General features: G+C 46.1%; 1 protein-coding gene across 1 annotated transcript in view; it reads left to right on the forward strand.

Annotated features, from left to right (window-relative positions):
* The window catches only part of KANK1 (KN motif and ankyrin repeat domains 1), a gene marked incomplete at its 5' end in the record, with an annotated part of 51,340 nt that overhangs the window by 22,240 nt on the left and 5,741 nt on the right, over positions 1–23,359 (forward strand). The window contains 6 exons of the mRNA XM_082335537.1: positions 1,458–4,112; positions 13,894–14,112; positions 14,932–15,040; positions 16,256–16,465; positions 18,540–18,627; positions 21,452–21,671. Coding sequence (XP_082191663.1) covers positions 1,458–4,112; positions 13,894–14,112; positions 14,932–15,040; positions 16,256–16,465; positions 18,540–18,627; positions 21,452–21,671 — 3,501 coding nt within the window. The remainder of the gene's footprint in view (positions 1–1,457; positions 4,113–13,893; positions 14,113–14,931; positions 15,041–16,255; positions 16,466–18,539; positions 18,628–21,451; positions 21,672–23,359) is intronic.

Here is a 23,359-nt window from a genome sequence, read left to right on the forward strand (position 1 = left end):
AGTTTCCTTCTTTTTTTTTTTCCCCCGCCCCCCCCTTTTTCGCACCCCCCCCGTCTCCTGAGGCTTATATTCCTTTAAGAGGAACGCGGCTTCCAAACCTCGCCTTTCCAAAACGAAAGAGAGAGGGAAAGTCGCCTGCAGCCGCGGTAGCAGCGCGCTGCGCCCGGCGGCCGGGGCGGGGCCCGACGGGACGGGACGGGACCGGCGGCGGCGGGGGGCGCGGCCCGGACGGCGGGAGGGAGGGAGGGAGGGACGGACGGACGGACGGGCAGGCGGACGGACGGACGGGGCGGCCGCGGTGCCGGAGCTCGGCGCCGGGGCCGCTGTGCGCGGCCGGCCGGGGCTGCGCGGCCGCGGGCGGCTGTTCCTTATGGGGCGAGGAGGGCGGGCGGCGGGAGGGAGGCAGGGCTCCGGGCCGTGACACATGAAGCTGGGGCAGCCGAACGTGGCTGGAGAATTTGCAGCGTGGGGGCAGAGGCATGTGGCTAATTCAGGTAACCGGAAAGCTGGCTTTTATTATTCCTCCAGCTCATAACTCGCAACAGTTGTTTTTCCCTTTTCTTTTTCTTTTTTTTTTTTTTTTTTCCTTCACCCCACTCAATTGGGGTGGGAGGAGCGGGTTGTGTAGCAGCGCGGCGTATAAATACCCAGCCCAAGGAAGCCCAGCAGATCTGGTGAAGTGTTATTCAGATTGCTTTGGGGACAGGCCAGTCCTGTGTCTGGAGGGCGGACGGGTTTTCCTTGGGTGCGATGCGACGGTCTCCCTCAGCAGTGGGATTTGGGACCCCGCTGGAAGGGGGTCCTGCTGCCTGTCTTGGTGCTGGGGGCTTCGTGCAGTTGAAAATGAAAGAGCAGAGGCGCTGGTGGAAGTAACGTGAGCTGAGGTGAGAGGAACTGGTATTGCTGCTCTTGCGGCAGCAGGTCCCGAAGCCATAAACCAGCTGCAGGTCTGTGTAAAGTCTAATGGCATCGGTTGCGTAAGGAGCGGGGTCGGAGTTCCCGTCGCCTGCTCGAATGCACCCTCTGGAGAAGTTGGTCTCCGGATGATTCGTGCGGTACATTGTAATCCTGCGGTCTTTATGTGACAGCGTAGTGTGTGCGAAAGCTTGGACACGGGAAGACTGGAGGGATTCGGGCAAGGACAGCTTTGAGCTACTGGCTGCGCCACTTCTGTGCCCTGTTGTTAACAGACGTTATCTCTGCGTGTGCACGTGTACATATTTATGTGGGCATGCACTTCTCAGCATTTGAAAACCTACTGATTAACTTTTAAAAAGTTAATCGGGATTTAGTGTTGAGGGTCAGTCAGCAGAAAGCTGGTCTGCTCGCTGAGCTGCAGCAGCAGTTTCTGCCTCTGGCGTGCTGTGAGCAGCCGTCTTTCTGCTCTTGTGTTTCAGCGCGTAGTTTACTGAGACATAGTTTCTTTTCCAATGCTGATTTTGTTTCTTCTTTTCCAGAAAAAGAGGAAGTTGTTATAAATGGAGAAGATGAAAAAGAACGGAAAGACCCCTATTTTGTGGAAACACCTTACGGCTACCAGCTAGACTTGGATTTTCTGAAGTACGTGGATGATATACAAAAGGGGAATACCATTAAGAAACTAAACATCCGAAAGAAGAGGAGAGCTGTGCCAGCCTCGGCAGGTACCAAGAACTCCGGTGGCCAGTGCAGTGGCTGGACCTCCACGGAGTCTCTCTCTTCGTCGAACAGTGATGAGAACAAGCAGTCTTGTCTGGCAGTGAGGAGTCAAGTAACCTCGTCCATTGCTGCGAGACCCTCGGTTTCCTTCGAAGCATCTCCTTCCTACTTAACCGTCCCCGAGAGCAAGCAGCTTCCTCCTCCCTCCCCCCAGCCTCCTCGGCACAACCTCCATGTAACAAAAACCCTCATGGAAACACGGAGGCGACTCGAGCAGGAGAGGATGATGCAGGTCACGCCTGGAGATGTCCGCAGGCCCCGGCTTTCCAGCTTTGGAGGCATGGGCTCCACGAGCTCCCTCCCCTCTTTTGTGGGATCCAGTGGGTACGGCCACATGTCTCAGCAGCTGCAGAATGGGTATCAGGGGAACGGCGACTACGGTGCCTGCTTCAGCCCCTCCTTGGGCAGTTCCATTCGTCACAGCCCCATGAGCTCGGGAATATCCACGCCGGTCACCAACGTGAGCCCGGTGCACCTGCAGCACATCAGGGAGCAAATGGCCGTTGCCCTCAAGCGTCTCAAGGAGCTCGAGGAGCAAGTCAAGACCATTCCTGTGCTGCAGGTCAAAATTTCAGTGTTACAGGAAGAGAAGAGGCACATGATGGCTGAACTCAAAAACCAGAGGAAAGCCACTCAAAATGACACGTACGGTTTCAGAAAGCGATCCTACAGTGCGGGAAATGCAGAGCAGTGGGAACACATGTCTCAGGTGAGAAGAGGTGGAGAACTGTATATAGATTGTGAGGAAGAGGCGGAGAGCGTGGAGCAGAGCTCTCAGAGGATAGAGGAGTTCAGGCAGCTGACTGCTGAGATGCAAGCCCTGGAGAAAAAAATCCAGGATAGCAACTATGAAAGTCCAGCAAACCTTAGGGTGAACAGAGAAAGCCTGACAAAAGAAACCCGATCTGTTGCTGTAGGTGCTGATGAGAACATGAACGATGTGATTATATACAACAGATCTGCGAGGCAACACAGAGAAGTAGCTGTGGGGACAGAGAAAGAAATGAGGGAGTCTGGGGTTGGGGTGACAGAGGCCATGCTTGGCTTGTCTACGGAGGTCGAGAAAGAGATCGAGCTTCAGCAGCAGACCATCGAAGCCCTTAAGGAGAAGATTTACAGGCTAGAGGTTCAGTTAAAGGAAACGACCCATGACAGGGAAATGACCAAATTAAAACAGGAGCTGCAGGCGGCTGGGTCTAGGAAAAAAGTGGATAAAGCCGTGATGGCTCAGCCCCATGTCATCAGCAGGATGGTGGAGGCTGTCGTACAAACAAGAGACCAAATGGTGGGAGACCACGTGGATGTTGCTGATTCGTCGGTGGGAAACCACCTGCAGACGAGCAGCGTCGGCACCTCCTGCAGACCTGCCGTGCGGAGCGTGGCTGCAGGCCCCGAGCTGCTGATGAGCCGGTGGCTGGTGAGGGAGAGGGCAGAGGTGCGAGACCAGGCCACGGGGCGGCCCGTTGAGCTGCGTGATAAGGCGGTGGGAACAGAGACGAGCGTCTGTGAGACAGGCGTCAACACGGAGGAGCCGGCAGGCGTGCCGAGCCCCGGCCGGCCGGCGCAGTCAGTCGGATCAGTGAGGTCTGTGGGCTGCGGAGATTGCTCAGTGGACGTGGTGGTTTGCACCCCCAAGGAGCGTGTGTCCCGCGAAACGGCCACAGAGGCTGTGCCCAGGGCAGAGGCGACGGTGATGGCTGTGCCTTCTATGGCTAGCCGGCAAACCAGCACCGCTTTGGAGATGGTGAGCCAGTGCACCGGCACGGAGACAGCCTGCCTGGCAGACTGTGGGACAAACACCTCTCTGAGCAGCTGCGATAAACAGACCAACACGGAGAGCGTGGAGATGCGGAGTGTGGCAGTAGGAGATGGCCGTGTGAAGGACATACACATGTCTGCTAAAATGCGTTCGGTTGGAGTGGGCACCTTGCTCTCTAGCCACCCTGGCTTTGAAAAGCCCTCTGCAATAAAAACCAAAGACTGTGGTGTTGGGCAGATAAATGTTCATGAGAACTACCTGGTTGGTCTTAAAATGAGGAGCATTGCCTGTGGACCCCCTCCGTTGCCGGTTGTGCCGGCTGGCACCAGGAGCATTGGTGTTGGTGGAGACTCCGTGTGCGAGCCGGTGAGTGGTCTGTTGGAAAGCCCTCTGCCTCCGCCTGAGCTGAGGACGGGCTTGGATCACTACATCGAGCGTGTGCAGAAGCTGCTGCAGGAACAGCAGATGCTGCTTGCTGAAAATTACAGTGAATTGGCAGAAGCCTTTGGGGAGCCCCACTCCCAGATTGGATCTCTCAATTCGCAGCTCATCAGCACCCTCACTTCCATCAACTCCGTCATGAAATACGCCAGCACGGAGGAGCTGCGGAGCCTGGACCTTCAGAAGCAGTGCATGGAGAGAAGCGCCGCGTCAGGTAAGCCCAGCGTCCAGGCACGCGTTCGGTCTGTGCCTTGCCAGCCCTGCAGGTCAGTCACCTGCTAGGCTCTCACTTAGGCTGGAAGCAAGTGTGTAATCCTCCCCCATGAAAGGCAGAACGTAACGTTGTTGCTGGACGTGCCTGTTGGGTATTCTCTCCAGCCGACCACTGGTACCTGAAAAACCAGAGGTGGTTTTACTTCTCCCAGTCCAGCAGACTCTGAAGGTGCCAATGGTGATGACTCTGGCCATGCAAGAGAGGTATCTAAAAGTACGCAGGGTTTGACCGCCATGCAAGGTGTTGACTCCATTTTCTAACTTTAAGAGTATTCAAGGTTAATGCCTGTGGGTTTGGATTTTTGTCCTTCCTTTAAACTTGGCATGCAATTTTTAAAAACTATGGTGTCAGATTTGACAGAGTTGAAAGTCACATTCAGCATCTGTATCAAGCTGACTTGTTTCAACGGACCTTTCCCTGGATTTTGTAGTGTTTCTTCCATTGCCTTCATTCCTTGTGCCTGTCAGCCAGAGAGCTGTGGGGTGCTTTCCCCATTCCAGCAGGGCTGATTGCTTTATAATAGGCGACTCCAGAGCGCTTCACAGAAACCACATCTTGCATCTTCTCTGTTCCAATAACTGTTTGTCCTAATCCCTAATTACAGCCTCATGTTTGAAAGGCATAAGCTGTAATTACCGCTGGAGGTTTTGGTGGCACTCAGGAAAGGCAAGAATTGAGATTTAAATACTCCTTGCATTTCATTTATTAACTTTAAAATCTATACAATTAATTTGAGGGATTTCTTTATTCCCTAGGGTAAAGTTGCTTACTTTTTTATTATTATTATTTTTGGCTGTCTGATAGTCTAGTTTAAAACTTAGTCATTTTTTCTAATACCTCATTGGTGAATCCAACCACATTACTATTAAATTTATAAACGTTGGCTTACTGGAAACCAATATGTAATGCCTAGCAGTGACTGTTAGATACCATACAGTGACTGAAACAAGAGGCTATGGAAGTGGTGAAGAACTTCTGCAAATTCGTCTGTATCATGGGTGCTGAATTGGAAAAAAAATCCTGAGTAAATACTATTTAATGTCAGCGTAATATTATTGGCTAGTGCACTGCTATATAAAGTTCTTGCAGCTTGTTTACTGTCTTAAAATTTACCTATTTTTGTTAAAAGGCAGCTTGGTAAATTTCTTTTTTTTCAATGTTTATGCACTAAATCGAACCACCCATTAAATGAGCTGAAGTAAAAATTTTAGCTTTCCATAATAAAGCAATAAGCAACATTTATGTAGCGGTAAAGAAAATGTATGATATCCTGTCTGCATACATGCAATATGATACTGTGTATGCAATATTATTATCTTTCTGGTATGCACTTTATATTTTGAGCTTCTTATAAGTAATGATACTATAATAATAAAGAGTATCTGGCAGACACTAGAAGTGTCCTTAAAAACAGTGAACCAGAATTTTTACTAGCTGTAAATCCTCGATTCCTTTTCCGGCTTTTACTGCACAGTATCAAATGTGGAGTCTAGAGACTTGAAAGTATTTAGACACAGGTGGAGCAATGGATCATATTTTACTAAAGATGTTCTTAGGCGGATTCAGATTTCACAATCTTGATAAAATTATTTTGGAATAATTTTATTTTAACTTGTAATGCCATTATTTAGCAGTGGATGCTGAGTGTAAAATCTCTTTATTTTTAGTCCCTGGTGAGAACTACATGCCAGAACTGCATGCATAAACCAAGCTCTGGGCTATAACAGTTTAGACCCGTGGAGAATTGGAGTGGGAAGGAGGTCATAAGCCTGAAATGTTTCCCCTTCTCTTTCTATTAATTTCAAAAATACTGTCTTTACTACATTTATCTGCTGGTCCTGCTGCCTGTCCTTGTGGTTTTACGGGTCATGTGTTATTTTTTCTGTAAAGCGATTTTTGCTGAATGAAGCACTTACTTAAATAATTCTGTAAGCACTGGAACTAATAAAGCCTTCTTTTTCCATGCATCAGTATCTCACGATAGCTTGTGAGCTCTTAATAAGTCTTTCCTGACATTGAGGTCTCTTGTATTTAGCTTTTCGGCTGTCTTCTGCGTGAACTCAGCACCCCTTTGTCCAGGCCTGGCATCTCAGCCTGATTTCTCTAAAGCTTGTATAAATATAAAAATCCTTCAGAGCACTGAGTCTCTAGTCCAGTTTGGTTAAAATGAGCAATGGGGTTTAAGTTACTGACAGAAGCATGACCTTGCAAGCCTCGGTTTCTTAGAAAAACAGGCTGAAAATAGAGGCAGAAGTGTCTGGTTTCAGATTAGCAGCAGTAGTGTCATCTTTAATATTTAATTCAAAGAGCATCCTTAGGAAGCACCTCTTAGAGGCCAGGTCCTTTTAGGGCAAAAATACCTGAGCTGGCTTTGAGGCGTGCAGTTTGGGTACTGGTTTGCCATGTGAGAGGATTAGTGGTCCATACTGCTTCAGGTACCTGAGATGCACATCAGTCAAATTCTCAGCTTTACAGATTTTTCTCTGTGCTGGTGCTGGGGAGATGGGGTTGTGCTGCAGGGGCGTCTGCTGTCTCACAGCCCGTGACACAGCTTGTGGCAGGCGATGGAGACACAGGCGTGAGAGCTGGAGCCTGCTGAGCAGGACACGGGCTGGCTCTGCAGCTGGCATCCTTAGACGCAAGCCAGGCGGACATCTGAGATGATCTCTGAACTGGGTCTGTTAGCAATTAGTATATTGCTTGTTGCAAAATAAACACCTTCACTTCCGTAACTAAGCAACTCCTATTTACATATGCACGGTCTTTCAGGAGTCCTGGCGGTGTCAGGGAAATCAAACCCGCTGGCCAGACAAGCTGATTTCCATGCCGCAAAGTCATGTTAGCCAGGGCTGGCACCCTGTCTGTGTCTAACTGGATTGTATGGATGTGGGTGACAAACCTAGACGCTAACTGATCCTTACTCTTAGACCAGACAGCATATAGGAGGACTAAGAGAGGGGAGTGCGTTCAGGTTCTCTGTTTATTTTCACAAAATTTTTGAGAAGTTTCAGAAAGTTACATTTGAGATGCGTTTTGCAAAATATCAGCCAGAGGCCTAATGTCACTTGCAGGGATTTTAATTACACGGACTTTTCACAAGTCTTTTAGATGGACGTCTTTCACAGGCAAGGAGTTTACAAGGGTGGTATTTAAAAACAGCTGCTCTACCATTGCCCTGAAAAATTACCTGAGCATATTTGACCTGAAAATGCATGGTTATTTTGCCTCAGTGATCTTTGGAGTATCAGTTTTATGGTCAATTTTTGGAGCAATCTTGACTGAGCACCCCAGTGGAAGCATTACACGAAGGAGGCAACTTCTTGAATTAAGACTTGAGGGATTGAAAGGAAGTAGGAAGCAAGTGGTGTCGGAAAGTCTCGGGGGTTGGGAAAACATGATGTGCCATCTGGTGGAAAGATCTTTCAAGGTTTTCAACTCTAGCTTTCACCCAGAGCTGGGGAGGCTGGCTGAGGGTAAATGGAAAGACCGAAGGAATGATGATGGTGCAAGAAGCCTACGGTTGTCCAAAGCTGGTCTGTAGGACTAGAGAGGTACTGTGGCCATGGTTGTCTCTCTCTCTGTCATCGTTCGTAATGCAAAACCATCAGGGAATTGAAGAAAGCTGTTTTCTCTCTACAGCTCTTCTGTTTGACAAAGTTTGTAGCCTTTTCTGTCAAACACTGTGTAGCTTGATGGGTTGGTAGCCCCCCTCCTGGCAGCATGGACCACACTAGTGCAGCTGAAGACTTGAGGCTTGCCTGAGGCCCAGCAGCCAGTGCCATTCGAGGCGCAGGCATGTCGGTGGACCCTGCAAGGCTGTGGGCTGCCACAAACCTCACTGGTTGTCTACATCTAGGCAGGTGAATGAAGCCCTCAGCTAGTAAGTTCTGTACAGATGTGCTTGTTCGTGTAACAAACAGGATCCATCCGTCTCTCCGCCGGGGAGAGGGTGACTGATGTACATGAAGCATTTTTAATATTCCCTGGAAGGTAGTACATGATGCAAAACGGCCATGCAGATGGTCCCATCCGTGTGCCAGATGAGGACTGTGTATTCAGGTGTATCTGGCTGGCATCTTAAAGAATACAGTGCCTGCTCTGCTTTTTTCCTATGGCAGGTGGTATCTGTTGACCTGCTAGTTGTGGCAACATATAAAGCTCAAATGCCTATGGCATTTGAAAATGGTAGTGACCTCTATGTTAGGAGATGAGGCATTTAGCTGGGAATTTTTCTGTTTTAAGTACCCACCCAGTTATATCAGAAGAGAAGCAGAGACCTGGTCAGTGATTGTCCTATGAAGACATTATTCAAGTCAAACTCCATAAACCTCTTTAAAGAGGTTGGACGTACAATCCCTAGTCATGTGTTAACAGAAGCTTATTACTATTATCATTATTATCATTATAATATTTGCTGTTTTCATTCTGTGGCAGCACTACATGGAGTATTTGAATCTGAAAGCTGCTCTATTTCCTCATTTCTGCTGCAGTAATAGAGAGTATAATTTGCCATGGTATAAATATTTTTTTCTTTCAAATCTATTGCCGCTTCGAGAGTGGCAAGCTCCAGCCTGCTAGCCTGTCTGTTAGACTGACTTGGTAAAACCCCAATTCCCTCCCCATGCTGCGGCACAGGGACATGATGTTCAGGGACTGAGCTTTGTTCAGAGTTCGACTCCCATGGTAACAGGCACACCTATGAATATTTAATGGCAGGAGATTCCCGTTTTTCCAAGGAAGTGTATATATAACAATAAAGCGTCAGCTGAGAAGATCAACTCCTCATAAACGAGAAATAAGAAAAGCTCTGAGATGACCTTCCTGCTGTGCCCAGCATCATGAGATGCTTTGATCCACCACTCATCAGGGAAATTAAGGATCGCTTTCACTGAGCTTCACACGCAGTTGTCTTGGAAAAGAGAGCATTTCATAAATAAGATGATTAGCTGCTTCACAGACCTGTTATTTTTTGTGTTCAATCTTGTTCAATTAAAGGAATTGGGTTTGACTTCCAGTTTCAACAAACTGGCTTCACAAGCTAGTTTGGGGATAGAAAGCAGATTCTCAACACAAAGAAAGTGAGAGTGAAAATGAAATTGAGGTTGTTCATGCAATCCTATTAAAAGAGCCATCCTGTTAGAAGGAGCATTTTCCCTGGGGCCAAATTGTAGTTGCAACATTTACTTACACCTGGGCCCCAAGTGAATCTGGCTTCTGTTGGTTTATCGTAGAAAAAGTTAACATATGGCAATTTTTTGTTCTGAAATTTTAAATTCACTGACTTCTAACCTGGAATGGCTCAAAAGTACCTTTTAAAATGAAACTATGCTTAGTCTTCTGAAGGTAACACATTTATCAGATGGATGGGTTAATATCAATCGTTGTAAATGTTTAAACATAACATGTTTGCTCATCACTGCCTTTTTATTTACCTTAGTAGAATGGGTTTTTCTCTTCAATAGTTCTGGTGTGTAGACCAAATGGAAAGTGGATTAAAAATTACTTATATGAAAAAAATAACTTCTTAAGGATAAAGCAACTTAATAAGATTTAAGACCACTGGAGAAGACTTTGTGTTCTTCAGTTACAGTGATTTCATAGGAAGCTTATTTCTTCCATGAAGAAATTATGCAGTGTGAAAGAGAAGTATTTCCTTGCTGTATATGTTCCAGACAACATTTATCCACTGTCTTTAATGGGGAGTGTATAAGTTGTGTCATTGGCTGTTATGAACATATTGTGCAAATAAATGCTTGCACTGGTCAACAGGTTAAAAATAAAATCTCTGTGCAGCTACCACATAGGCAGCAAGCTCGTGCCCTTTTTTTAGCTGGAAGCTTGTGATGTTCCAGCCAGAGAGCTAGGTTCTCATCCTGATGGTATTTAATTCCCCTGGCCTCGTTTGCACTTCTCTTGATTTCCAGTGGTATAGAAGTATTGTCAAGCTTAATCGTTTTTATAGTAACACTTAGGTTTGCTTCCATCAGACTAAATGGAATTTTTCAAAAGCAGGTGAAGGCCAGCTTCTGTTATCACGAGTTCAGCACAAATTCAGGGAAAAATACTGTTTAAAACTCACCAGTGAGTTCCCTGAACCAGTTTACTACATGACTACTCATGCTCTCATAAATGGGACGGAAGGTCTGCAGCTGGGAGAGAAATGGCATCTTAATAACAATAAACGGATTTTATAGGTGCCAGAAATGGCATGCGTAGTCTGCTGCTGACGTATAGTAGTTTTGCTGTCAGCCTGGTTTAAATGGATGAGATTTTTCAAAAGAAGTACAAGTGATTTAGGAGGGGAGGTTCCTTCCAAAAAATTAAAACCCAGATGCTCTCATTCCCTCAAACCACTGAGGCTAAACCACTGAAGATGCTTCAGTCACTTGTTTCCCTCTGAAATTGATGAGAGTAGCTTTCTCCATAAGGGTTTATGAACAGTTGAAGTCTGTAAGTTTTTTGTTTTGTCTTATCATGCTTCTGCTTCTAAATTACTTGTGAACTTTTCCAAGACCCGCTACTATATTACAAAATACATTTAGAAATTCCTGGCAGCTCCATGCTGTGGTTAGCTATGTTATATCAATACTTAGAAACGTATGTCAAATTTGCATTATTTGCCCGCAACAGTAAACTAACAAAAATGAACAGGGTGAGTTCACCCAAGTGGCTCTGTCTGGGGTCAGCGGCTGGCTAAGTGTTGAACCTGTTGGCTAATGTACTGTCAGTGTTGTGCACTGCGACCCGGTGTCAGCGAGAAGGATTCTGCGCAAGCATACTTGAGATCTGCGTGAGGTGAGATGAAGAGCCTGTTTTGAGGTCTGTGTAGGCTGGTGGTGATCTTCAGCCAGGGTTTCACTTCCACGCTTGAGGAGTGTGCGGTGCCTCCAGCCCTGACGGCGACCCTGCAGCCTTGCTGGAGGAAGAAGGGACTTGGCTCATTCAGCTTTTTGGCTTGGGCAGCAGTTGATTAATCTGTTAAATCATTGACCATAGTGTTGGGTACCCCAGCGGCTTCCTTCATCCATTTTTTCCAAGTGATTTGCACTAGGTTGCTGCTCTCCAAACATCTTTATGTTGGCTGTCTTTTAAAGGGGAAGGCCTGAGAGCTGACATTAAAGGCTAATTAATGGCTTGCAACATTAATGCTGTGTTGAGCCCAAAGCTGTCTTTCCTTGAACCTTGAGTACTGTAGATGGACTAAGTGTAAATATCTAACAGCTGTGTTGGGATAATGAGTGTACTGGCCAGTTTGTCTAATGCACACTTATGTGTTGTGTGCGTGTCCTCAAGCCTTGATGTCACCCTCTTTTGTCAGGTGCTGGGGGCTGAGCAGGACACCCCTTCTTCTTCATTTGAAGGCATGGACAACATGCCCCAGATCCTGAACTCAGTGTCGTGCTTCTCAGGCACCGAGGGATGAACCAGAAGAGAGAACCTACCAAGCCTTGTCGCATGGGTGGCAGGTTTAGCTAGGGGAGAGACCGTGAGGCAGGGGAGCAGTCTGCTGCTGCCCTGCTCCTTTCTCTCTGTCCCACCCTGCAGCTCCCTCCCCAGCTGTGCCCCAGGCAGAAGGGAGGCACCTGAGGACGTGGACTCTGGCTTTGGGGGGCTGAGTGTTGCTGAGGGGGGGTGACAGGGCTCACCAAGGTGCTGTTGGTTCACGTCAGGCAGGACCCCGCTCTGCCCTGCCAGAGCCCTGCCAGCTGCCCTCGGCTCCAGCACGCATAAGGCCACCCACGTCCTCAGGACATGCTGCTGTTGTCGCAGCTGCCTTTGGAGGAGGGCTCTGAAGAGACAGACAGACTTCAGCTGACAGTAAACCCGGGGAGCTTCGGAGGCTTTGCATAGCTCTGCTGCTTCAGAGCAGGTTCCCTCTGCTCCCTCCCCATGTCCTTGGTGGTGAGGCTGGAGCAGAAGGGGTGACTTGGTAAAACCAGCCAAGGCAGACACCACCAGCTGCATTTGGAAGCAGTTACTCTGTTTGGTACTCTCTAATTGTAGCTGTCACCACTCCAAGCAAGCAGAGTTTCCTTGTTTTTCAACTAAGGGAATTTAAAAATCACTGTTTTTGGCTCGGCACTCCATCGCTTTGGCAGCCCTCTTCTCCTTAGCTAGCGGATGAGGGGTGGCGCTTGCTGCTGGGCGGAGACCCAGCTGAAGTCGGTCACTGCCGCAAAAAGCAAGGAGAGGTGGGAGAGCGAGGGCAGGACTTCCACGGGTGCCCATTTTGTCCCAAGCACGCAGGCGCATCTCTAGAGGGGTTGCTGCTGCACGGGGAGCACTGGGGTGGCTTCCACCTTCACCCTGTGCTTCCCTGAGAGGGCAGAAGCTTTTTGGCTATACCTGTAGAAGCGTGTCTGTCAGTACCCTGCCGTGTGCCCTTCCCAGCAGGCGGCTTCCACCTGGAGCTTGGAGAAACTATCAGCAACGGTGGAAGCGAGCAATAGGTCTCGTTGCTGTGGAAGTGCATGTGGGGTGAGACTTGGTTGGGAACTCGGAGACTTGGGTAGGAACGGGAGCAAAGAGGAGGAAGCTGCTGCGAAGTGACAACATTTGGAAAAATCAGCTTCATTATGTCCTGTTACAGGAAAAAAAAAATGAGGTGAAGCAAGAAGGGGGAAAGGCAGTCTAGCAAGAGCAATCAAGATGTCAGCTGTATTTCTAAAAGTGAATATTTGGAACTTACATTACTACACTATGTTAGCATCCTGTGCAGTGGCACTCATCTGTTTGAAGGAGGAGGCTGTGGCTTAATTCTTGATAAATACAAAGGACAAACACTGTGGAGGCAGAAGTGATTGAAGCAAGTTTTGAAAGAAAGAAGTGATAGTGTTTAAAGTAAATTAAATGCTATCTTTTTTTTCCTTGAAATGCAAGCAAGATTACTTAAGGAAGAATGTGTGTTTGAAAAACCAATGTGTTCCACAAACAAAAGCATTTGTGCAGCTTTGTAGAGCAGTCGTAATAGCGCAGCTGGAGGAACTCCAGGGGAATCTGTAAAAGTCTGTGTGTAATTAGCTCTGCCTTTTAAACACACAAAAGGGAAAAAATGAGTGGATGCCAACAAATCAGAAAAAAAAATCTATAACCCAAACATTTGGAATTTGATTTGAATACAACTACTAGCTCAGTACAAACCTGAAGAGAAAGACAAAAAAAATAGAAAGAAATGCAGTGGGTGGGAGTGTATTGCAGTTGTCTCAGTAACTGGATAAAGTATATAACTTTCAGAATTAGTGGAATGCTGGCAAAAAGGAAAGTTTCCTGAAAAGTTCGTGCTTTCATGGAAAATGCCATTTCTTAAAAAAAGTAAGAAAAAAAGGGCACTGCTCTTGCAGAAGGAACCTGCAGAGTCCGTCAACCTGCTTGTCAGGCAAGTGGGCGAGGAGCAGCTCAGCAAGTCCACCCTGAGCCCGGTGCGTACCAAAAGAGAAGGAAAAGGAAGGAGCACTCCTTTAATCCATTTTAAAGCCAATATCTTTATAGTTTTTCTTTGTATTGTATGTTTTCATGGAAAGAAAAACTCACAGCTATTTTTTTCTTATTTTCTGAAAGCGATCACACCCTTTTCCTATTGGATCCTCAGAAAAGAATATTGTAGAGCACAAGTGTTGCCCTTTTTTTTTCCGATTTGTTTTTTTTTACCCCTGTTGATCACAGTGTTGAGGGAAATGTTTTGGTCTGACTCCTCTGTGATGCCTACTGTCTTCTCTGGCAGGTGCTACTTTGGAGTACATACCTCACGGTCAACTTGCAAACGCCCACTTAACTTCAAATTTGCGAACGCTGAAATTGGAGCAGGACATTGTGCCTGCTCAGGAGGAGAGGAAGACTCCCCTGGTGGAAGCTGTTCGGGGAAGGAAATCCTTTTCTTCTCAGGACAAAACTCTTGCTCCAATTAACCTGACAGATGACCAGCTTGCCTCTGGCCTCTATGGTAATAACTGGCTCACATTCACCTTTCATCATGCAGATGGAGTTTGAATATGAAATACAGTGAAAGGAGGTTTTCAGGGTTTTCAAAATTGCAAAAGCAAGGAAAGATGTGGCTACGGGGAAAGTCACAGTGTGAGACCCTGTGTCTGCAGATAGTTGTTAGTTTTTAAATGGCAGATTGTAGCGCATCAGTGAAATGCCATTTAGTGTCTTCACAAGCAAAATGTACTGAGAGAGAAAGGGTTAATAAAATATCTTTTTTTAGACTTAAATTTGTAGTAATGTTTTACCTGTCTTATGCTTAGACATTGGTTTAAAAGTTGTTTCAGCGAATACTAAAATCTAAAGAAACAGCCTTGATCGAACCTCCCCACCCTGTTGAATAAGTTATTGTTAAATGTGCTGTCTGTACTAATGCGTTAGTTCTGGCAATGAGCTGCTGTCATCTGACACCAAGAATTAAAATTTTCATAACAGAAACCCATTTCAATGTTAGAAGTCTTTCACAAATAGCAAAGGAAAAAAAAGTGTCTTCTCTTAAAGTTTTTCTAAAGCATCATGAAGATTAGCAGCATGTTGGAAGATGGGAAAGTTAGGCTAAACTGGTTTTCTGTTTCCAGAGTTGTTTTCGGAAGTGTTCTTCTATATTTGCAATGTGCATCTCACACCATGACTGTATGTATAAAAAGATTAGAAAGCCCAGCTTCAGTCGGTAAACTAAACAGAAAGCTGTTTGTTTTGAAAAATTGTCTGAAGCTGCTGCAGTCAAAACCGGCCACAATTTGTATTGTTATGTGCGCTTTGTCTCCCTTTTCAACAGTATGTACTAATAATGAAAACACACTCAAATCTATCATGAAGAAACGGGACGGGAAAAAGGATTTGAGCAACACCAAGAAGAACCTGCAGTTTGTCGGCATTAATGGCGGGTAAGAGACCTGTCTCCAAAAATATCTGTCGTTGTAGCACTTTCACAGTGGGACAGAAAGGAGGAACGCCGGAGCTTATGCATGGCTTTGGCCTGTCCTTCAGGCTGAGGTGCATCTGCTGAGTTTAAGGGTTGGAGGGAAGAACGAAACAGCTGAGCTCATCTTAATCCTCTGCGAACCTTTTGTGCTTGCAAGTCACACGTGGCATCAGTCTCAAGTACCTGTGGATTAGATTGCTGCCAAATTTAACACAGGAAAACGAAACAAACTCAAAGAGCCAGGCAGTATTTCTCAGGCAATATTTTAGCAAGGAAAACTTTAGTACATATTTGGCAGCTGACAAGCACAGCATTGTACTATTGAACAATACAGCAAGAGATGGCATTGCATAAGAATTAACTTTTCTGGCTTTGTGCTACATAAATACAGAAACTTTGCTACACAAATACAGGAAACAGTATGGAGAATTACCTTCTTTTAAAATACCACCCTTGCAGAACATTGCAAAGAACTTTAAAATGGTTTCACCAAATTGTTTTTATATAGCTTTTCTAGGCCTTTCCTCAACTTAGTTTTTCTTTAGTACAAATGCTTGTGCAGTATATAGCCTAAATATTGCAATTACTTCGTTTCAAACATATTGGCTAAAAGTATTATTACTTACAGTGGGGCAGTGTTATAACTCATAAATCACTGTTGTACATTAGAACAATAGGCTTAATACATTAATTCATCAGCTGTTAAGGTTGGTGAGATAAGACAGCTCATTAGAATCAGCATTATAATTGTCCAAATCACTTATATTTCACCTAAAATATAAAAATGTTTTGGATTGTTACAAGTAAAAATGTTAAAATTGTGGCTGTTGTCTTTAGATAGGTTTGTTAGCTTCCTTGCTTGTGTCTGCCTAGTAAGGCAACAACACGATTGACTCTGAGCAAAGTAATTCATTTTGGGGCTAAAACAAGTTCTGACAGAGTGTTACGACTTCTGTTTAAAAAAGGTTGTTCTTCTTTCATTGTACACTGTACACTAATAACCACAGTGTCAGCTGGCAGTGGCACCGAGTTCAGTGAGTAGAAAAGGTCTCTGACCAGAAAACAGGAGGGCTAAGCCTTTGGAAGACATTTTTCAACTTGTACCAGTGCAGGTGGGTGCTGAGCGCTGCTGAATGGGGCTTAGCAAGCACCCCTGCCCCTGCCTGTTCTCCCCCAGGTACGAGACGACGTCCAGCGATGACTCCAGCTCTGAGGAGAGCTCTTCCTCGGATTCGGAGGAGGAGTGTGAGGGCCATGAATACCCCCACAGCCGGCACACAGAGGAGGGGCAGCCCGTGCCCTGCGCCCCGGAGGTCTGCACCCTGGGGGCAGAGAAGGACAGCCCCCCACCAGAGTGCGAGGCCGAGGAGGTGGAAATCAGAGAGAGGTAGGCTGCTCGCCCTCTCCCGAGCACCTCCGAAGGGGTTACTGCCGCCTCGTTGCACGCCGCGAGCTGCGGGCTGTGCCCGTGCTGGTGGAGACAGCACCAGCCCCCATTGCTGCTTGACTGCTGCCCACTTCCCTCCTCCTCAAGCGGGTAACCAGAGGCGGTTTCATGGCAAAACAACTGTGTGTGAGCGGGGAGAAGGTCCTGGAGAGTGTCCTTTCCAGTGGCTGACCCCAGTGGCTTTAAATGGTCCATTTATAGTGAGACCCATGCAGCTCCCCCCCCAGCAGAGGCTCTACCAGGTCACAGACAGCACTCATTTGGGAGCAGGCAATGCCTTATTAACAACCTGGTCTGTAAAACAGTAAGTAAGCAAGCAAGCAAGCAAATGAGTCTTGAACCATGCACACCAGGTCAGCAGCCTGCTGGGAGCACATCTTCCATTTGCGCCTTCCACAGCATCTCAGCCATGGCTGGTACGGCTCAGTAAGACGATGGGGTACAGCAGCAAGGAGGTTGTCCAGCCCTGAGATCATGTACTTCATATGGATCATACATTATCATATACTTTAAGGACGCCATGACACACTTGTTCAGCATTTCATGTCTAAGTTACTTTTCAGATTGCTGGTAATGAGCTGTGTAAGGTGGCATTTGACAGGCAAGGCTTTTTTTTTTTGGCACATGGAAAGCAGTAGTGTGGTGAGTTTTTACTGATTCTTGATTAGTGAATGGACAAAAGGAAGTATAAACATAGATAGTGAAGGGATATTTTATAGATACTGGGTTTGGCAGATGTTTACAAGTGTGCTAGCTTGGAAAATTATGTAAGTGGAATAGTAACAGTAAGAGAGCTTAGACAAAACTAGTATGTCATGTTTCCCTGGAGATACAGCTTAGCATCAAACTTATCTGTAATTATCAACTGCTAAATAAGAGAGATGCAGAAATTCATAATTAAGGGCTATTCGTAGGCCTTTGAGCTGTGAGTTTTAAAGTGCCCTGAGCTTTATTTATAACAGTACTGTAGCCTGTTATTTTACAGGTCGCACAAAAAGATGGGCAGTTTCTCAAAGGAGCTCTCTAATTTATATTTGCCCTAGCAAGCGGTGATGGTGAAGAGGGGCAGCAGGACAGCTTCGATAGCCACGTGTACATGAGGAGCATGTTCTTTGCAAGCTGCCTGCCCTGGCAGTGCCCCTTCAAGGGGAAGAGGCAGGGCGCATGGCCACATGGGACCAAGCGTGGTCAATGCGATGGTAGAGCATTTCATTGCCCTGGAAGCACCAGTAGCTGGCTCATAACGCTGGAGGGCTAAAATGCCTGCCTTACACAACTGAGTGTGTTAGCCTCTCCACTTTTTGTGAGAATTTTCCTGGAAAATTGCCATTATCCTCTGTGGCAGGTTGTAGGCAGAGGTGATTGGCCACAGCCTGGCGTGCCATGTGGCACAGGCATGAGCCTTCTTATTTTCAGCTGTTCCCTGAGTTTTGAAATTTGTGATTGAAAGGGGGCAGAATTGAAAAGATGAAGGGGGACTGGAGAAAGAGAGTAAATTTCCAGAGTGGACAGGATGAGAAAGTCTGGTTCTGGTGAGCGGAATAAAACTGGAGCCAGCAGGGAGGCACCACCTGTGCCCTTTCCCACCCGTTAATTCCTTTTCTGTCACAACTATCAGCATTTTCTCTTGTTAATCGTGTAATCAAAGCACAGAGTATGTAATACATGCTCTGCAGTTGTACAGCAGTAGGTGAGAATTTCCACTGGAAGGGTTGCCAAGTCTAAAGCACAGAAGTGATGTGTTGCCTGCTCTCCGTTCCCGCTGCTCCTCCCACGTATATCTAGGAAAGACATTTTTCCTTCTTGCGGAGGTCCGCAGCCCCGCCAGCAGCTCCGCTCGCCATGGAGGGAGTCCCCGCAGAGAAGAGCTGCCCAAGCAGCTTCTGCATTGCAGCAGCTGATGGCTTGCCTGGAAACATTCACTCCCACACAACTTTCAGAAAGGTAAATGTTAATACGCTGAAACAGCGAGAGAAAAATTTAAATGTGCCATGTACTCTGCTGTCTCCCTCAGATACGAACTAAGTGAAAAGATGCTCTCTGCCTGTCACCTGCTGAGAAACAACATTGATGACCCCAAGGCATTGACCAACAAAGATGTGGTAAGCAATGCAGGGCAAAATTCTCTCTGAGCTGCAACAGAAAAACTTCAGGGAGGGGTAACTTCTGGTTTTGCAGGACCAGCACCGCAGTGGCTAGGCAGAAGAGGACTTCATCTTTCCTGGAAGAGTCACAAAGTGCTTTTCTATCAGGAGACTTTCGTCCAGAGAACGTACTTACGCTTTGTGTGCAGGGGTGTTGTCATCGCAAGGCACACACATATAAATAGTAACGTGAAAGTGCAGTTTCAACACATCCGTGCATTCCTGTGTTATTTTTGTAAGTGTTGCTTTAGCACTGCTGTGGACAGCTCAGGCCTTGCACTAAGACAGTGAGGAGCCTGTTTCTTCTCATGACAAAAGCTCAGAGTCTGTTCTGATACTGAACATGCTCGGCCTCCTTCTGAGCAATAGGGGTACTGTTCCTGTCTGGCTGACTGTGCTGGTAGTTTTTATCAGTGCAGCAGGGAGTAAGGAGGATTCATTGTTAATACTCAGTCTCAAGAAAGAAGGTTGTATTTGTTTCACATAGGAATTGCCTGTATGCCTCATATAGGAATTACACATGCTATTTTGTGAGGGCGATGTGAAAGCAAAGGAACACTGCTTAGTGATATGACATTGAATTTTGCATTTGTTACAGTTGTGTGGTGATGTGAAAGGCAACAACCCAGTGCCAGTCTCCTCTACCATAGATCATCTGCAGCTTCTTAAAAGACAGTAATATTGTCTGTAAGACACAGACACACATATCGTCTGTGTCCAGTTCTGACATTTGTGGTCCAGGGAATGTTTTGAAAGGTTGTTTAATACAGTTGGGGTGGGTCGTTCTTAGTCCTGTGTCAGTCCTTCAGGAGTAGTTCAGGCATTCAAACAGCAAATGCTTCAGGCCCAGTCAGAGTGGAAAGTGTCAAAAATGGCATAACCAGGTGATAATCTCTGCCTTGGAAGTGTAATTTGAATTTACATGTTTCTTTCTTGTGCTTAAAGTGTTTGCCAGCACAAGTGGTGCTTTGTGTTTGGAAACTGCAGACTAATCAGCTCTTGTTCTCTGTCTGTTTACTGATAAAGAAGTCTTGTCCAAAAAGGGTAAACTTCAGTACAGCTAGGGATCTGTATAAATTGTCCCAACCTCTTCCAACATACTCAGATCTTGTAGCTGCTGTTTACACCAGAAAGAGCTGCGGGCCGCTCCTTTTGGGATGTGATGGATTACTTGAATAAAAAAAGTGTACCATTTACTTAATAATGCATACGATACTGTGACCATAAAAATAATTTCTTAGTGGTATTTTGCACTCAGTAGTGCGTAAAATTAAAAAAAAAAAATATTTATATCTTGTCACTTTATGACCACTTTTGTGTTTCAACTCTCTATGTTCACAACACACGTGGTCTCCTAACTCAAATGGTTGGACCTTGTAAGTTTTTATTACAGTAGTACTGACATAGAATATTCTGTATATATGTATATGTAGTACAGATACATACACAGTACTGACGCATGTAGAATATTCTTCCTCTACCAGACACAGGCCCCCTCTAGAACTACTGGAACAGGTCCTTTGTGTTTTCCCTAGAGGCTAGAGAAGCGTGCTGAGTGTCTTCTCTGCAAAATTGTCCTTGAACTTACAGGCCGCCTTGCAGGTGGGAGTTTATAAGAAGAGAAGAGAAGAAGGACACGGTGGTCCTTCCAGGTTAGAGAAATTGTCTCAGAAAGTCAGAGTTGGTGGTGACAGCAGGAGCTCCCTTGGCTTACAGCTAGATCTGCTCTGCCTACATTGTTCCCAATAGACAGTTACCTGGCCTAAGAGGCTTCTACCCCTCCACCCTTAGTCCATATCAATGGGAAAATTTATCTTGAATATCTAATGTGCATCTTCTCATTGCAGCTAAAATCCCTTACTAATACAGCCAGCCATCTCCTGCAGGTGAAGAACAGGTTCTTTCTTTTCTCACTGCAACAGCCTTTTGGACTGTGAAAATGTCACAGTGTTCCTTTTCCCAGCAGTTCTTTCAGCAGAGAATCTCTGGTCCTTCCTGTCTGTCCCGTAGATTTCATTGATTTCTAATCATTCCCGCTGCTCACCTTTGAAACCGTTTCAAGAGAATCTTTCTTGTCATTCAATGATCGGACCAAACAAGGTAGTCCAGCTGTTGCCTTCACAGTGCTAGGTGGAGAGAAAGGACTGCATCAGATGCCGTGCAAACTATAAATCTGTTTATTCACCCCAAAACAGTATTTGCCTTTTTCATTTGCCAGTGTGATGTTGTTGACTCAGGTTCAGCTTGTGATCCTGTGTAATGCCTAGCTCTTCTGCTGCAGAACTGCTGCCCAGCCAGTTCTCCTGTACTTTGTGCATGTGGTAATTCATGCCTCGGGATTGGGCCTAATTGACTTAGCAAGCTGTTGTTTTAAGTCCCCAAGAAATGTGTGTTCCCACTGCTCTTAGTCTTGGGTTCATCAGTGATTTATGAACTTAGTTAAGTATTTCATGGAAATGGTTACTCTTAAGTCTTTTTCTTTCTGTTCAGCAGTATTTGATACCCATTAATTCTGGAGGTAATCTCATCCTAAAATTCTGTGCCCTCAGAGGTGAACCATTCCTGAAAATTAGGTGAAATGAAAGGAGGTAAACAACTGATGTTTTAAAGAGGGGTTTAATCAGAGGGGAGGCTTCAGTCCATACATCTTGTTTGTGAGCTGAATGCTTTCTTCCCACATTTGACTAAAAAAGGCTTGACCTCCTGCATTGCTGACTTGTGGGATGGAAAATCCTTTAAATAGATTGCCCATACGTAAATTTTTCTGTCTTGGTTTTGGCAGAGGTTTTGTTTAAATACCATCCAGCACGAGTGGTTTCGTGTGTCAAGTCAGAAGTCAGCTGTCCCTGAAATGGTTGGAGACTACATAACTGCTTTTGAAGAGATTTCTCCTGCTGTCCTCAGACATATCATCAATATGGCAGATGGAAACGGAAACACGGCTCTGCATTACAGCGTCTCACATTCTAACTTTGAAATTGTAAAGCTTCTTCTGGATGCAAGTAGGTTGACTTGTTTGCATTTTTTTTTTTAATTATTTTTGGGTTTTGCAGTCCTTACGGGTGCAATTCTTGATGAACAAGAGGTCAAGTTTGGGCTTCCTCCAGTAGCTGTTCAGCTGTTAACAGTTACATGGTGGCTCACTTGGGTAGTCTAGAATCCTTATTTCTAGTGCTAGCTTTGGAGGTGATGGTTCTTGAAGAAGTTAAAAAAACACTCAAGTAAATTATATAGGGTTGACCAGTGTTATGGACGGATAGGTAGATCCCTGACTCTTGGACTGTAGTCCAAGTTGAGCATCACCAGCCTCCAGCAGTGTTCTCTGGAGGCAGCGCAGCTGCTGCTCAGCCAAAGGTAGGGTGCTGGTAGAGGAAGATGCATTCAGGTATGCACATCCAAATTAGTCTAGCTTTATCTTACAAGAGCAGAAGCTTTTTCTGGCCACCACCTTGGCACGTCTGTACTGCTCTCCTCAGGAGCTGGAGCTATATGGCATTCTGCCATATAGGAGCATTTCCCTGGTCCATGAGCAATGTGATGATGCTTCATTTAGTTGCCTTTGTTGTTGCTTCCTTCTCTCAATCCCCTTGCCACATACACGCAGAGAGGGTAGTGGCAGAGGGGAGACTCCAGACATGCGCTAAGCCAGAAGGCGGTCAGCAGAAGGTGCCACACGTTGCAGCTGGTCCCAAGCAGGATGTGATCTTTTTAAGCCTAGTTTTGCTCCCTGACTGAAGTGTCTTTCCCTAAACTAGTTACAAAACCTGTCACAGTTAGTTGTGAAGCTTAACTAGACTACCAACATGGCTGGAGTGTAAGCCTAGCAATATTTATAAATCCAGAAGGATCACATAAACAAGATAAACAAGGATATTAATGATACAAATCTCAGCTTTGGTAACCCAGCATGACTGTCACTGCAAAGACTTCCTCAGCAGGAAAGCAAGCGCTTTGAAATCTCTGGTCCTGTTTGAAGGCAGCCTGTTGGGAAGAGTGAGTCATGGCGGGGGAATGCAGGGAATGTCAGGAGCACAGTGAAATGCAGCAGCACAGCGGTGGGAGGACACTGCCCCTCCACTTCCCTGGGTATCTCAGGGTAGCGTGAACACACTCATCTATTGCTGGAAGTCAGGACTGCTGTAGTTTACAGCAGCTGGTGTCTTCCTATGAAGACAGCAGGTTTTAGCTGTAAAATCCAACAGCCGCGACTAGTGCCAGGTGTGTGGGAGCACACTGCACGTGCCAGCACTTGGAAGATAGTTGCAAACAGGCAAATTCCTTCAGGTTTTGACAGTCTCCCTGTGGACCATGTCTAAATGGTCACTACAGTCAGCTTTGCAGTGTGGTTATACCACCGGCAGATTCTTGGTCCAAGCACTCCGTATCTGTATGTCTGGCGGGAAGAGCAGATGAGACAAGAGACTCCTCTGTATCACCATGCAGTGTTACCAAGAGGACGAACAGGAAAACAGCTCTGCTCGTTAGCCATGTAGAAAAGGAGCTGAAATAGGACCTCAGAAAACACACCTCTGCTGAAGTAGTCTAGTTAGGAGAGCATCACTTCCAATAATTATGCATTACTTGTGAAGTAATGCATGTAGAAGAGTGTCATGTTCTGTGGCTTCAGTGGCTTCCCAGAAGTGGCTTCTGAAAGTAAGGTTGGGCTACTGGTTATAAGGTGGCACAGGTG

Source organism: Platalea leucorodia, assembly GCF_965183815.1.
Source record: "Platalea leucorodia genome assembly, chromosome: Z".
Classification (NCBI taxonomy): Eukaryota; Metazoa; Chordata; class Aves; order Pelecaniformes; family Threskiornithidae; genus Platalea; species Platalea leucorodia.